Below are 14,129 nucleotides of genomic sequence, written 5' to 3' on the forward strand. Positions count from 1 at the left end.
GCAGGCAGCCTCTCCACTGCTAGGGAGGGAGCCATTCACGCTCACTCTCTGCCCTTTCCCCTAGCTCGTCTCCCTGGCGTACTGCCCCACTGACGGCTCTTTCCCTCTCCAGTGCTGGTTCTCCTAATCCTCACTCTGAAGCGACACCACAAGAGCCACCTGACCTCAGAGGAGGATGAGGACATGAGGGACAATGTCATCAAGTACAATGATGAGGGGGGTGGGGAACAGGACACAGAGGCCTACGACATGTCAGCCCTACGCAGCCTCTATGACTTCAGTGAGCTCAAAGGCAGCGACGGCGGGGGAGGGCCGGGAGACGGGGGCATGACTAGTAACCTGCCCTCCGAGCTCCATGCCCTCCCACAATGGTTCCAGAATCCAGACCTGGACTTCTCCATGTTCAGAGGCTACATCAGCAGGAAGGTGGATCAGGCAGACGAGGATCTGTCTGTCCCACCATATGACTCGTTCCAAACCTACGCCTTTGAGGGCTCAGACTCCCCCATCCCATCCTTGAGCTCCATCAACACCTGGTCCACCAGCTCAGAACAGGACTTCTCCTATCTGAGCAGCTGGGGGCCACGCTTCCGGCAGCTGGCAGCTCTCTACGCCGGGCATAAAGGTGAGGAGGAGAGCGAAGAATCCTAGCCACAATTAACCAAAAACCCACAACGGGACGGAGAGAACGATTTCCGAACTTGGGGATTCTCCAGGCTTCCCATGTCTTCGGGGGCTGCTGCGGAAGTAAGCTCAGGTCAAACAATAAGGACAATATGTCATCCAGATAACAGAGTCCCTCCACTACCCACCCTGGTATGGAAGGAGAGGCATCAAGGACCATTTTGGACAGGGCGAGTGATGGCTTTATGATGTGCTCTTTGTTAGCCGCCTCTTATTAGAGGCTCTGTAGCACACACATAACAAGGCTGAAGTGCCCAAAGGAGCTGTTGTTACCATCCTAATCACTTCCATACCAATGTCCATTAAAGCACTCCATGTTAATTTAAGAAAGAGAAAATCTAATGCAAGAAAATTCGGACAGGGTTTTCCTCCACAAATTATCATTTAAATCGATCTGTTCAATGAGCCCAGTTAAAGAGAGGAAGGAAGAAAGAGGAGCCTTTTGTTGTCTAAATTGTTTTTGTCACTTGATTCAGAGCATTTGATGTGCTTTGATTTTTTTAAGAGCTTTCCTTGGAGAGTGAAACAAGCTTTTAACTTTCGTTCTGTTTTTCTCCCCCTTATATTTACTGACTTTTCTGAGTCTCTTTCTTCTTTCCTTGTATTTCAGTTCCTCTAGTTGTGGCGAGCTGGTGTTTCTGTGCAGAATCTCAGCTGCTTACAATCAGTGGAGCAGTTTACATTTGCTGAGTTTTGGAGGTCCTGGGTGCTAGTTCCTAGGTCAGGTCCTTTAAAGAGGGATTTTTACACTAGGGTCAAACATACTTTGCTTCCGAACTGGGCTTGAGTTTCACCTCATGGTTTTTATTAGAATTTTCCTGTCCATTTTTGCCATGTATCACAGATACTTACGTTTATGCCAACATCCACCCCTCCTGCTTAATCAACAATGAAGTCATTGTTCTGAGGTTCTGGCATCCCAATGATCCCTATGGTAACAAACTGTGATGTCACTAATACAGGATTATGACTATGTGGCTGGACTGTGGGCAGTGAAGCTGAATTGTGAAGGAGGAAACTCTCTGAGCCTGTGTTGTAGAGGGAATTCAGAGCATCCTTAAAGACAGCGCTTTCTGTGGGAAGTTCTCAGCCAGCCCGGGGCCTGATGTCTCGGGTTCGTATGGGTTGCAGTGTACACTCTCACAGGCACAGCACTTCAGCCAGCTTGCTGCAGCATCCCCAAAGGAGGTAGCCTGGATGGCTGAGAAGGGAGTGAGCCTCTTCGGCCTGTTCAGTTCTTGAGCCACATTCTGCAACCAACAAGAGTGGCAAGTAGTGCCAGCTGCATTTGTGGGTGTGGGAGGAGGATGCGCTCCCCAGCAGGCACAGGCCTGACAACACCAACAACTCATTTCACCTCAGCCACTGAATATCGGTCAGCTGATCACAGCCTTTGATGACAAGTCCACCCCAGCTCTGGGATCAGGCCTTGTGGAGGTGCCAGACACCACGCATCATCAGCAAAGCCAAGCCATGCAATCCCCTAAACCCAGCATTTGTTTTTTGTTTTGTTTGTTTTTTTGGCAAGTTTGCCCTAGAGTGAAAGTCCCTTCAGGTTTCCACAGAAGTGGCTGACAGAAGGATTCTGTTTATATTTCAGGGCGAGAGCAGGGGGCTTTAGGAAAAATCACCAGAGAATGTGAGCCACCGGTCCTCCGAGTACCAGCACAGTGTAGTACCAGGAAACATAGTACGGTTAATTCGGAGCTGCCTGGCAAAGAGCAGTGCTGGACCGTGAGAACTGGGGTCAATGAGGTGGGAAAGCACAGGCTGTCCAAATGCCGTGGTCCACGAAATGGCATTTGAGGGACATGCTGAGTATCCCAGGGACGTCTTCAGATCGGTGACATTCTCAGAGTAAATCCCAGCTAACGTTTCGGAGTCCTGTTCAGCAGGGCACACAAGCAGCTTCTCGTGCAGCTCTGCCTACAGCAGCTTCTTATCGGCTGATGTGGGAAAAATCAATGTCGTAATTGATACATAACTGATAAGGCCTCCCAAGGTTTGTCATAGTCATTGGGTTTGTCCTCATAGCCTAGCCACAGTCAGTGTTTTCTATCCCAGTTGCCAGTTCCTTGGAGACTGTGTTTGATATAAATGTATGTGCATGTTCATTTTATACTGTGTTCTGTTTTCCAGCAGTTTGTATTGCCCTGAGCTGCAGAGGAAGCCCCATGCTGTGGTTTGGGGACAGGCTAAAAGGACATGTTAGAAAAATAATACTTTCTGCCTGTTGTTCCTGCGACAACAGGTTCCCCCTCCCCTGCTGCAGCCACTCAAGGCTCACATGCTCTTGAGCATCTGTCTCCCCAGCTCAGGTGTTTTTGGGAGACTCTCCCAAGCCAGCCAGAATTCAGCATTTAAACTTTGAACAAGAAGAGTTGCTCGTCTCTCTGGGTCTCAGTATGGCTGCAAAGGCTGGGGGAGCAGCCCCTATCTTGGTATCTGTGCAAGTCTCTCATGTCGTGGATGCCACATGTTGTCTTGTTAGACCTTTACTATGATTTTCCCCTACTGATGTTAGAGAAGCAGCCAGATAAATGGCCTGTTTCGTTTACCAGGCAATCAGAAAGGCTTTACTCGGTAGCTGTTCTTCCTGCCCCCAAAGCACTGCCTTTGACCATGCTCAGTCACTCCCAGACAATGCCACCAATCCAGGAGTAAGAGAATGGAGAAAGGCCTCTCTTTCCTCAGGAACTTTTTTGTGTTTTCCCTTTGAGACAATGAACCACTCTACCCAATCCCCTGCTGAACTGGCCTTTGCTCTAGGAAGGGCCTCATGCAATTGCCAGGGATTGTCTAGCAGAGGATGCAGCCCAACAGGGTATGTACTCTGAATTACCAAACTGGCTTCCAATTGTGCATCCTGGACCAGCCAACCCCTCCCCAACACACACAACCTCTTCTGCATTTTTATTTTTAATTCTATCTGTAAATGCAATGGTCTGGAACAGCCCAGCTCAGCTTCTGTCTGGGATCAGGCTGCAGAGGTGCCTAGGCAACACTGCTGGCTTCACTCCCACACCACACTGTGCCCATAAGCACCCCCTACAGGAAGGAGCTGGCAGACTGTTTGGATGTTTGATGGCGTCACATTGCTTTTTTCCCTCTATCCAAACAAAATCAGGAGGTTGATTTTCTCATCCTTGTTATTTTGTCAAGGTCTTTTTAGGACCTGGAAATAAATTATTTCCTTGTCGTCTAGCCTGAGTCTGATTTAGTTTATCTTGTTTCATTTCCTTTTCTTGCATGGTATTTTTAATGTGGTCTTCAACAGCTCACCAAGGGGGGCAGGGCACCCAGCAAGCAGGAGAAGAATCCTGTCATGCAAGCTATGGACACACCAAGCCCAGGCCATGCTCCAGCAGAGAGCAGTCTGCAGAATCAGTTTGCTCTCTGTACAGATTTCCAGCAACAGGCCATTGCTTGACTGGATATTTCCAGCTTTTTATTAAAATGCTCCTCAGAAAAAACTTCTCCCAGAAAAAGGTCGAGTGATGACAACAAAAAGCGCCTGTCTCACTCCAGCTCTTTGGGAGGAAGAAGCCCTGTTGCCCTGGAGTGACAGCGGGTAGTCAGCGTCGGTTGTGAGTAGTCGATAGCACACGTCTGCTAGGCATGTTGCTCCACGGGAGCCACTGTAACACCGGGAGACAATGGATGGTCTGTTGCTTCATGAAGTGCATTTCCACCAGGCCGCCTGCCTGTCCTTGGAGTAATTTATTCCTTCACTTTTTGAGCCTCAGAGACAAATGTGCATATTTGTACTTCTGAGCTGGCTGTGGGCGCAAGCCAGCAATTGAGTGCAAATTGATTTCCCCCTGCAGTTCGTTTTGTGAGTGCACCCAAGGGTACCCGCGTTTTGAAGTTGCCAGTTATGCCCGCAATGGAGCGTGTGGACCGTTTCCCCTCTGTTCTGTGGACTGCCCTAGGCCTCCTTTGCTAGCCTGGCCGTGTGCATGAGCCACTTGGGGGGTGAAAAGTGCCACAGAAGTTCTAGGTTTCAGAGTAGCAGCCGTGTTAGTCTGTATTCGCAAACAGAAAAGGAGGACTTGTGGCACCTTAGAGACTAACCAATTTGTTTGAACATAAGCTTTCGTGAGCTACAGCTCCCTTCATCGGGTGCCTTCAGTCATGAGCTGTAGCTCACGAAAGCTCATGCTCAAATAAATTGGTTAGTCTCTAAGGTGCCACAAGTCCTCCTGTTCTTTTTACAGAAGTTCTAGGTACTATTACTACATCACACCCGAGGAATTGGAGCAGGGTGGATCTGTGCAGCCGTGGAGACACATGTATCATTTTCACCATCAGAGCTTAGTGGATGAGCTTCTCAGGCTCCATCCAGAGGTGAGTTTGGAAGGTTTGAGCAAAATCCTTCCCCTGTGCCTGAGCAATGAGAGAGTGTGTAAACGAAGCACCTCACTGTGTCTGCCGCCACAGGTTCCTGCCCCCTCACGCTGGCACTTGGCATGAAAAAACATTGTTTTTTATAACAATGTTCCTCAGAAAACGGTTGAGTTTTCTGTCTTAATTTGAACAAATGACGACAAGACAGTGCGCCCTGCACTGGCGCAGGAGGGACATCCCTAAAATGCTGAATGTGTGAAAATTCCACCCTTGGCCGCTGACCTTGCGAAGGGATCCACCTGTGCAGAGTCCCAGTGAGATTTGACAGAGACAGACGGGTCCAAGCAGAGGATCTCTGTAAAATCAGAACCTAAAAATGTCTGGGGTGGGGCTGGGGATGAGGGGTTTGGGATGCAGGAGGGTGCTCCGGGCTGGGACCAAGGGGTTCGGTGGGTGGGAGGGGAATCAGGGATGGGACAGGCTGTTGAGACAAGGGGAAGGGGGTGAGGGCTCTGGCTGGTGATGCGGGCTCTGGGGTGGGGCTGGGGATGAGGGGTTTGGGATGCAGGAGGGTGCTCCGGCCTGGGACCAAGAGGTTCGGAGGGCGGGAGGGGAATCAGGGCTGTGGCATGGGGGGGCCTCAGGGGTGCAGGGTTCAGGCGGTGCTTACCGCAAGCAGCTACCGGAAGCATGTCCCCCCTCCGGCTCCAAGGTGCAACCAGGCGGCTCTGCACACTGCCCCGTCCGCAGGCGCCCCCCCTGCAGCTCCCATTGTCCGGGAACTGTGGCCAATGGAGACTGGGGGCAGCACCTGCGGTCAGGGCAGCGCACAGAGCCGCCTGGCCACAGGTCTGTGTACTAGGTAGGAGCTGGGAGGAGGTCATGCTGGCTGCTTCCTGGGAGCCACCCAGAGCAGGGCAAGCCCCCAACCCTGCTCCCCAGCTGGAGCGGGGCAAGCCCCCAACCCTGCTCCCCAGCTGGAGCGGGGCAAACCCCCAACCCCACTTCATGGCGGGAGCTGAGGGCCGCATTAAATGGTCTTATAAGCCGGATGTGGCCCACAGGCCATAGTTTGCCCACCCCTGAAATACAGTATAGTATTGTTCTTCAGCGCTCCCCAGCCCCAGCTTTCTAGTCCTTCCCTTTCGCAGGGGGACTTTGGGGCCTGGGCCCTTGACCAATCAGGGTCTTCCCCCGCTGGGTTCTCCACGAAGGTGAAGCCCTCCTGTTGTTATCACATCTTCTTGGAGGGGGGAGGGGAGCCCAGGCCCCCACCCTCTCCACCGGGCTGTCGTCCAAGGCCCAATGGTGAGCAGATACGCTCTGCAACATGGGGTGCTAAGCAGCTGCTCCCCGGGACCACTTCCTACCCAAGTCTCCTTTTTCCCCACAGAGTAAATCAAAGAATCTCAAATCAAGGTTCTTATCTGCACAGTTGCCTGCCTCTCCTTGTAGGTTTTCTAAGGCCTGCGTGGTCCGAACTCAGGCAATGAGCTCATGGGCAGCCCTCTGCCCCACCCCCGCCCAGGTCAGAGCAACAAACCGCTCCCTTCCAGGGCCCTTTAAGCCCTACTTCCATCTTGTGCAGGCTTTGCAGGTGTGGGGCCATCTGGGCCCAGAGCTGTTTCTTAACCCCTTGTTCTCCAGTGTGGGGTTTGTACACCCCATCTCACACACACGTACACCCCCCCAGGGTGTCATAGAAATGCTGCTGTATTCATTTATTAGCTGGGGCAAAACTGTCCGGGTGCTTTTACACTAAAATGGTGCAAAGAGATGATTTTTCATTTTGGTTTGGGATAAATCCAACAGCAGTGCTTTTATTAGCACCACAGATTAGGGAGTGAGGAGCAAGTTGGTGGCAGGTGAGCATGACCTTTTCGCACTACGTCCAGGAAACTACTTGAAAGGGAGCACCTGCCTGCAGTGAGGGGATGCAACAGTCAGATTTTCATAAAAAGTCTGAATCAACACACAGCAGCTGGACAGCACAGAGAGAGAAGAGAATAATGCATTAAATTCTGTGGTGGCATCTATATAGGTCACCAGATAACGTGGGTAGAAATTAAATCTCCCCATAAAATGACTCCCCTTTAAAGACACCGTAGGGGAAAAGCCCCTGTCTGTGTACAGCTGCAGCTAAGCATTTCAAGCTGATCCGAACCAAAGATGGAACAAGTAGGAAATACAAGCACAAACAAGTGTCATGCCCGTTAATGAAACTGGAATCCAAAGAGGGAAGATCATGCAGGACGCCCTGGTGGTTAAGGCACTGGGCTGAGACTTGGGAGAGTGGGGTTCAGTTCCTGGCCAATGAATTGCTGTGTGACTTTGCCAGTCATTGATTCTCACTGGACCATAGCACCTGTCTGTACTATGGGGTGTAAATCTCCTGCCTTTGTCTGTTTTGGTAGTAATCTCTGTGTCAAGCACTCTCATGTGTGTCTGCAGTGCCCAGCATGATGGGCCCTGATCTCAGTCAGGGTCTGTGCAGTGCCCAGCATGAGGGGGCCCTGATCTCAGTCAGGGGCTGCAAGGAGAGAAATATGCCCTGGCTTCCATAGTGACTGATACATGAGTCCAGTGAGAACTTGGTACTTTTTCTGAGACCCCCCTGAAGTGAAGCACAGGCCAGCATCCCTGACTGGCCAATTCCTCCAGTGCCAGCATACCCAGACCCGCAGGGAGGTTACAGCTCGCTCTGATGCTACAAGAGAGATGTATCTTCCCCTCCAGTGCAAGTAGGTCTGGCCAGACTCCAGCCCAGAGCAGAGCCCCGCCACAGCCCAGGCACAGGGCACTGGAGAGAGACCCATTTCTCCTGAACATAGTCCAGTGTGACAGACTTTTGTTACCAGTCTGCATGAGGTGTCAGGTGATCAGGCTGAGGCTGCAGGATCTTTAGGGAGGAGATGACGGAACACACCACGTAACTGAGTTTTAAAACTTTATTGATAAATAATAAAATAACAGCGGAGAGTGATGGGTGCTCCCCACATCGCTCAGAGGAAGGAAGAAAGCGTTAGTGCCTCAAGCCCTAACCCACTTTCATAGAATCATAGAATATCAGGGTTGGAAGGGACCTCAGGAGGTCATCTAGTCCAACCCCCTGCTCAAAGCAGGACCCATCCCCAATTAAATCATCCCAGCCAGGGCTTTGTCAAGCCTGACCTTAAAAACCTCTAAGGAAGGAGATTCTACCACCTCCCTAGGTAACGCATTCCAGTGTTTCACCATCCTCTTAGTGAAGAAGTTTTTCCTAATATCCAACCTAAACCTCCCCCACTGCAACTTGAGACCATTACTCCTTGTCCTGTCCTCTTCTACCACTGAGAATAGTCTAGAACCATCCTCTCTGGAACCACCTCTCAGGTAGTTGAAAGCAGCTATCAAATCCCCCCTCATTCTTCTCTTCTGCAGGCTAAACAATCCCAGCTCCCTCAGCCTCTCCTCATAACTCATGTGTTCCAGACCCCTAATCATTTTTGTTGCCCTTCGCTGGACTCTCTCCAATTTATCCACATCCTTCTTGTAGTGTGGGGCCCAAAACTGGACACAGTACTCCAGATGAGGCCTCACCAATGTCGAATAGAGGGGAATGATCACGTCCCTCGATCTGCTCGCTATGCCCCTACTTATACACCCCAAAATGCCATTGGCCTTCTTGGCAACAAGGGCACACTGTCGACTCATATCCAGCTTCTCGTCCACTGGCACCCCTAGGTCCTTTTCCGCAGAACTGCTGCCTAGCCATTCGGTCCCTAGTCTGTAGCTGTGCATTGGGTTCTTTTGTCATAAGTGCAGGACCCTGCACTTATCCTTATTGAACCTCATCAGATTTCTTTTGGCCCAATCCTTCAATTTGTCTAGGTCCCTCTGTATTCTATCCCTGCCCTCCAGCGTATCAACCACTCCCAGTTTAGTATCATCCGCAAATTTGCTGAGAGTGCAATCCACACCATCCTCCGGATCATCTATGAAGATATTGAACAGAACCGGCCCCAGGACCGACCCCTGGGGCACTCCATTTGACACCGGCTGCCAACTAGACATGGAGCCATTGATCACTACCCATTTCATACTCACACACGCTTTACCCGAGGCTGGCCAGGCCTGGGTGTAACATAAGCAGAAGAGGGGGAAGGGTGGACGGGAGTTCTGTCCTGGGCCCAGGTCATCCAAGGATCCGCTGTGATCTCGAAGTTGCTTCAGCTCTCAGGAGGATTTTAAGTCCTGTGCTCCCTGGAAGTGCTTCATTCAGGGACCTCTGCTCCTGGTGCCTCTGTGCCAGTCCAAACCAGCTTTCCATGGTGTCTTCAGTTTTCTCAAAACTGTCTCCAGGGACACAAGGCTCGGCTTCCCCTCTTGCCATCTCATCGGTGTTTTCAACCTTTGCAGTCTTAGACCTTGGGGGTTTTTTTTTTGCTGGCCTCGCTTGCCTCGCTTGTTATGGGCTGGCTCTGCAGATTTGTTTAGTTAAATTTTCCTTTCTTACGGCTAATTGGTGGATTCCGGGGCCCCCCTCTTTCTTGGCAGGCAGCCAAGAGTTAGATGTGTGCCATGACCTTAAGCCTAAAGTTAGCTTTTTATCTTCGGGCCTACCAGAAGTCTAAAGTTAACCCGTTCTTTGCTTTTTTCCATCTTCCCCCCTTGGCCTCTCGCAACCTGCAAAGAAATTCTTTATTCCATACTCACTTACTGTGACGAAGTGGGACTGTTCTTAATGTTTCCTCTGAATAGTGGGGGGGTGCCTCAGTTTCCCCTAGGCAGTTCTTAAGTATCTAGGGGGTGGAGTAAGGGTGTATGATCATTGCAGAGCCCTAGAGGGCATGTGTGTGCAGGAGTCTGGACACAGAGAATGGCCGACACCCTGTTTCCTGGCCACTGATGGCCTGGGCCCTTCCCCCCCTGCAAGGTGAGAGCTGAAGGGTTGGAGAACAAAGGAATCAGGTGACCACCTGGCCCGGGAAAGGAACAAAGCCCAGAGGAGGAGGGGCTGGGGGGAGTTTCAGTTTGGGGCTGGCTGGGACATGGAGTGAAGTACAGACGTGGTTGTCTGGCTCACTGCCCCCCAAAATGGACCCAGCTGAGGGGTCCCGTTCTCTGCACCTGCAAGCTCTGTTTTAGACCATGTTCCTTGTCATCTAATAAACCTTCTGTTTTACTGGCTGGCTGAGAGTCACATCTGACTGCGAAGTTGGGGTGCAGGACCCTCTGGCTTCCCCAGGAGCCCCGCCTGAGCGGAGTCACTGGGGGGAAGCGCACGGAGGGGCAGAGGATGCTGAATGCTCCGAGGTCAGACCCAGGAAGGTGGAAGCTGTGTGAGCTGTGTGTCCTGAAGACAGGCTGCTCACAGAAAGGCGACTGCCCCAGAGTCCTGACTGGCTTCATGGGGAGCAGTTCCAGAGCATCGCCCAGGGACTCCGTGACAACTGGTGGCAGCGGTGGGATGTACTGCACCCCATGGATGGTGCTTCCTGCAGTAAGTGACTGGGGAGCAGTAACACGAAGGGGGATTGCCGAGGACTAGGCCTGCTGAAGGCTCAGAGAGGAGCGGTTTCGGGGGGCGGTTAACCCCTGGGAGTGTGTGACCAGCGAGAAGGACTATGCAGTAGCAGGGTTCCCCTGGGGATTGCAGCAAGCAGTCCAAGGGGCGGAGGAGTCTGCAGCTCGACCCTGGCAAAAAGGTGGTGACCTCGAGAAGGGCTGGCACACTAGGGGTTCTCCCTGGAAACCGTGGGGAGCTGAGAACACACGGGCCTGTGAGTCCACAACAACTTGGGAGGAGCGGAGTGATGGCCTGTCACCGTCTCCTTAAGAAGGACATTGTAACCCTGTGCAAAAAGAGAGGGTTGAGCATTGGAAAGTTCACCAAAGCAGAGTTAACCGTGCAGCTGGAGGAGGATGACCGCTCTAAGGAACAGATTCCTGACCCCAACTGGGGCTATAGCAGGATCTGGGAGCAGCTGAAGCGGGAGCCAGGCATCGCCAAGACTCCTGTCCCCGACCAGACGGGGGTCTTCACGATCGGGTTCCCCATCGGGGGATCGAGACGGGCGGGATTGGAGCAGAGTTCGAGAGAGCAAGAGGACCGTGGGAGACAGCGAGAGCCCGAGAAAGAGCTGCAGAAGCAACAGCAGCATGAACTGGCGGTGGGGGAGCGGAGAGGCCTAGAGGACCCCCCAGGGGTGAGTGGGGATAGACCCCGGGGGGCCAGTTCCGCAGGGAACCTCGAGACTAAATTGCTGCCCCTGGTTAAGGAGGGGGGGTGTATGGATGCCCACCTCACTACCTTTGAGCAGGCTGGAGATTTGAACCAAGGGGACCCTGCGGAAAAGCCCCGGTGTCTAGCTCCCTTCCTGGGTCCCAAGGCCATAGACTCCGTCAGCCAGATGGGTGGGGATGTGGACAGGCTCCCACTCCTGACCCCAACCTATATGTCTGTGTGGAGTTTCCTGGGGCCAGGCCCCTCGGACCTCCAGTGGGAGCAGAAGGTGACGGTCAATGGGGAGACATTCTTGGGGTGGCCAAAGGGCATGGGCTGCATAAACCTTCCCACATGCGGCCTGCGAGTGCTATCGACCACCCCTGACCTAAGGGAGGGCGTGAAACCGGAAGGGCCTGGTGTAACTCCTACCAAGGAATGGGAGAGATGCTGGGGCATCCATGGGAACGTTGGTGGCTTCGAACTTCCCCAGGTCACCGGCTAAAGTGACCCCGCTCAGTTCGATCTCGAAGGGGGGAGAGATGTGACGAAGTGGGACTGTTCTTAATGTTTCCTCTGAATAGTGTGGGGGTGCCTCAGTTTCCCCTAGGCAGTTCTTACGTATCTAGGGGGTGGAGTAAGGGTGTATGATCATTGCAGAGCCCTAGAGGGCATGTGTGTGCAGGAGTCTGGACACAGAGAATGGCCGACACCCTGTTTCCTGGCCACTGATGGCCTGGGCCCTTCCCCCCCTGCAAGGTGAGAGCTGAAGGGTTGGAGAACAAAGGAATCAGGTGACCTCCTGGCCCGGGAAAGGAACAAAGCCCAGAGGAGGAGGGGCTGGAGGGGTTTTCAGTTTGGGGCTGGCTGGGACATGGAGTGAAGTGCAGACGTGGTTGTCTGGCTCACTGCCCCCCAGAATGGACCCAGCTGAGGGGTCCCGTTCTCTGCACCTGCAAGCTCTGTTTTAGACCATGTTCCTGTCGTCTAATAAACCTTCTGTTTTACTGGCTGGCTGAGAGTCACGTCTGACTGCGAAGTTGGGGTGCAGGACCCTCTGGCTTCCCCAGGAGCCCCGCCTGAGTGGACTCGCTGCGGGAAGCGCACGGAGGGGCAGAGGATGCTGAATGCTCCGAGGTCAGACCCAGGAAGGGGGAAGCCGTGTGAGCTGTGTGTCCTGAAGACAGGCTGCTCACAGAAAGGCGACTGCCCCAGAGTCCTGACTGGCTTCATGGGGAGCAGTTCCAGAGCATCGCCCAGGGACTCCGTGACACTTACACCTTTAACATTTTCCAAAATACCCTGAAATGCTTGCAACAGTGTTAGCAATATACAATGCTAATCTTCCTTCCCCAGGAAACCCTTTAAGGGAGGGGGCCATCAGAACGGTTTGTAGTTTGAGTCCTTCCATTCTGGCCTGATTTTTTTCTGGAGTTACCCCTTGCCTGGCAGGAGCCAGGTGCAATCTGCAAGGTTCATTCTCAGGAATTCAGTTTGGCCTCAAACATACCAGGTGCCTGGCAGACTCAATCCCCTGAGTCCTTGCTCTGAAACAATCTCTCATTGGATCTGGTAGGACCCCGTTCATGTGACCCTTTTATCCTCCAGTCATCCCCCACCATCTTGTTCCCAAGATCATCCACTTCCTGAAGGACCTTTAATGACAGCAGATAGTACGACACATAACCAGAGAAGGGATTCCAGGATGTTCCAGGAACAGGTACGTGCACCTTGGTCACCTTAGGAGGTCGGGATGGCCCCAGTGGATGCATCCCAAATTTGCGCTTGCTGCTATGGTGATTGCGTGTGCAGCAATCGGGCTGTACTGGGCATGCAGCGCCGATAATGGCGCAATCGCAGCAAACGTTGGAGCACATTAGGCTCCCAGCTGCACGTGTACAAGTCTTGCGCAGAGCTATGGATGTTTCCTACATGCCATCCTGTCTCCTGTGTTTAACCATGTGTTTAGCTGTAAGAGGCTTCCCATCCTGGATGCAGGACTCCCAGAAGCCAGCTGAAGCTGCCAGCACAGAAATAGGCCCAGGCCAAGACACAGATTTTGCTTTTTGACACTGTGGATGAATAAGCAGATCATCAAATTCCCAACAAGAAACCAGACCCTCTGCTAGCAAAAGGAGGAGCTGTGATTCCAACACCACACCTGAGGTGCACCCTGGACTCTCACGCCAGCCCTCCTCCCACAGTACAGGCCAGGCTTGGAAGAGTGTTTTCTACATTGATTTCCTCTCCCCTTTTTTATTATTTCTCCTTGCTTGGACAATTCAACAGCAGTGAGGCTCCCGGCGGGGGAGGGTCCGTGCAGCTTCAGTAGCTCAGGTTCAAGAGAAGCCTCATTTCCTTCTCATTTGACTGTTTTCATAGTCAGACAGTTCATGAGGGCCCAAACCTGCCCCTCCTCCAGGGCTAGCGAGGCAGCTGGCTTTGCTAAAAACGGGGAGTGTGAGTTCTCCTCAAACTCTGCAGTGTTTTATAGATGTCAGAGGGCAGCACCCCCACGAAGGGCCAGTCAGTCTCCAGTGCACAGAGAACACCCAGGGCCAGTGTCAGACTGGGCCCATGCTGCCCCCTAAAATAGCCAAAAATGTGAGTTTCTGCAAATCCTGTGAGTGACTGCAGAGTGGGGCATCGTGTGTGTGTGTGTGTGTGTGTGTGTAGAGCAGGGAATTGTGTGTGTGCGTGCAGAGCGGGGCATCGCATGTGTGTGTGCACAGAGTAGGGCATGGTGTGTGTAGAGTGGGGAATTGTGTGTGTGTGTGTGCGCACGTGTGGGTCTCTCTGAAGATGCAAGTACCTCTGCACGCTCATAATCTGAAGGCTGTTTGAAAATCCAGCTGCTGTTGTCACCATTCCTGTAACTCTGACAAACTCGTTT

General features: G+C 52.5%; 1 protein-coding gene across 5 annotated transcripts in view; it reads left to right on the forward strand.

Moving 5' to 3' along the window:
• Positions 1-3,888, forward strand: part of CDH22 (cadherin 22) — a 177,694-nt gene extending 173,806 nt beyond the window's left edge. For 4 of the 5 annotated variants that reach the window (XM_048820243.2, XM_048820237.2, XM_048820239.2 and 1 more), the window contains one exon: positions 113-3,888. In XM_048820243.2, coding sequence (XP_048676200.2) covers positions 113-651 — 539 coding nt within the window. In that variant the 3' untranslated portion in view covers positions 652-3,888. Of the gene's footprint in view, positions 1-64 lie in introns of all 5 variants that reach the window. The other variant, XM_048820244.2, reaches the window with a different exon arrangement.
• The last annotated feature ends 10,241 nt before the right edge of the window (positions 3,889-14,129 follow it).

The sequence above is a fragment of the Caretta caretta genome, chromosome 13, assembly GCF_965140235.1.
Source record: "Caretta caretta isolate rCarCar2 chromosome 13, rCarCar1.hap1, whole genome shotgun sequence".
NCBI lineage: Eukaryota > Metazoa > Chordata > Testudines > Cheloniidae > Caretta > Caretta caretta.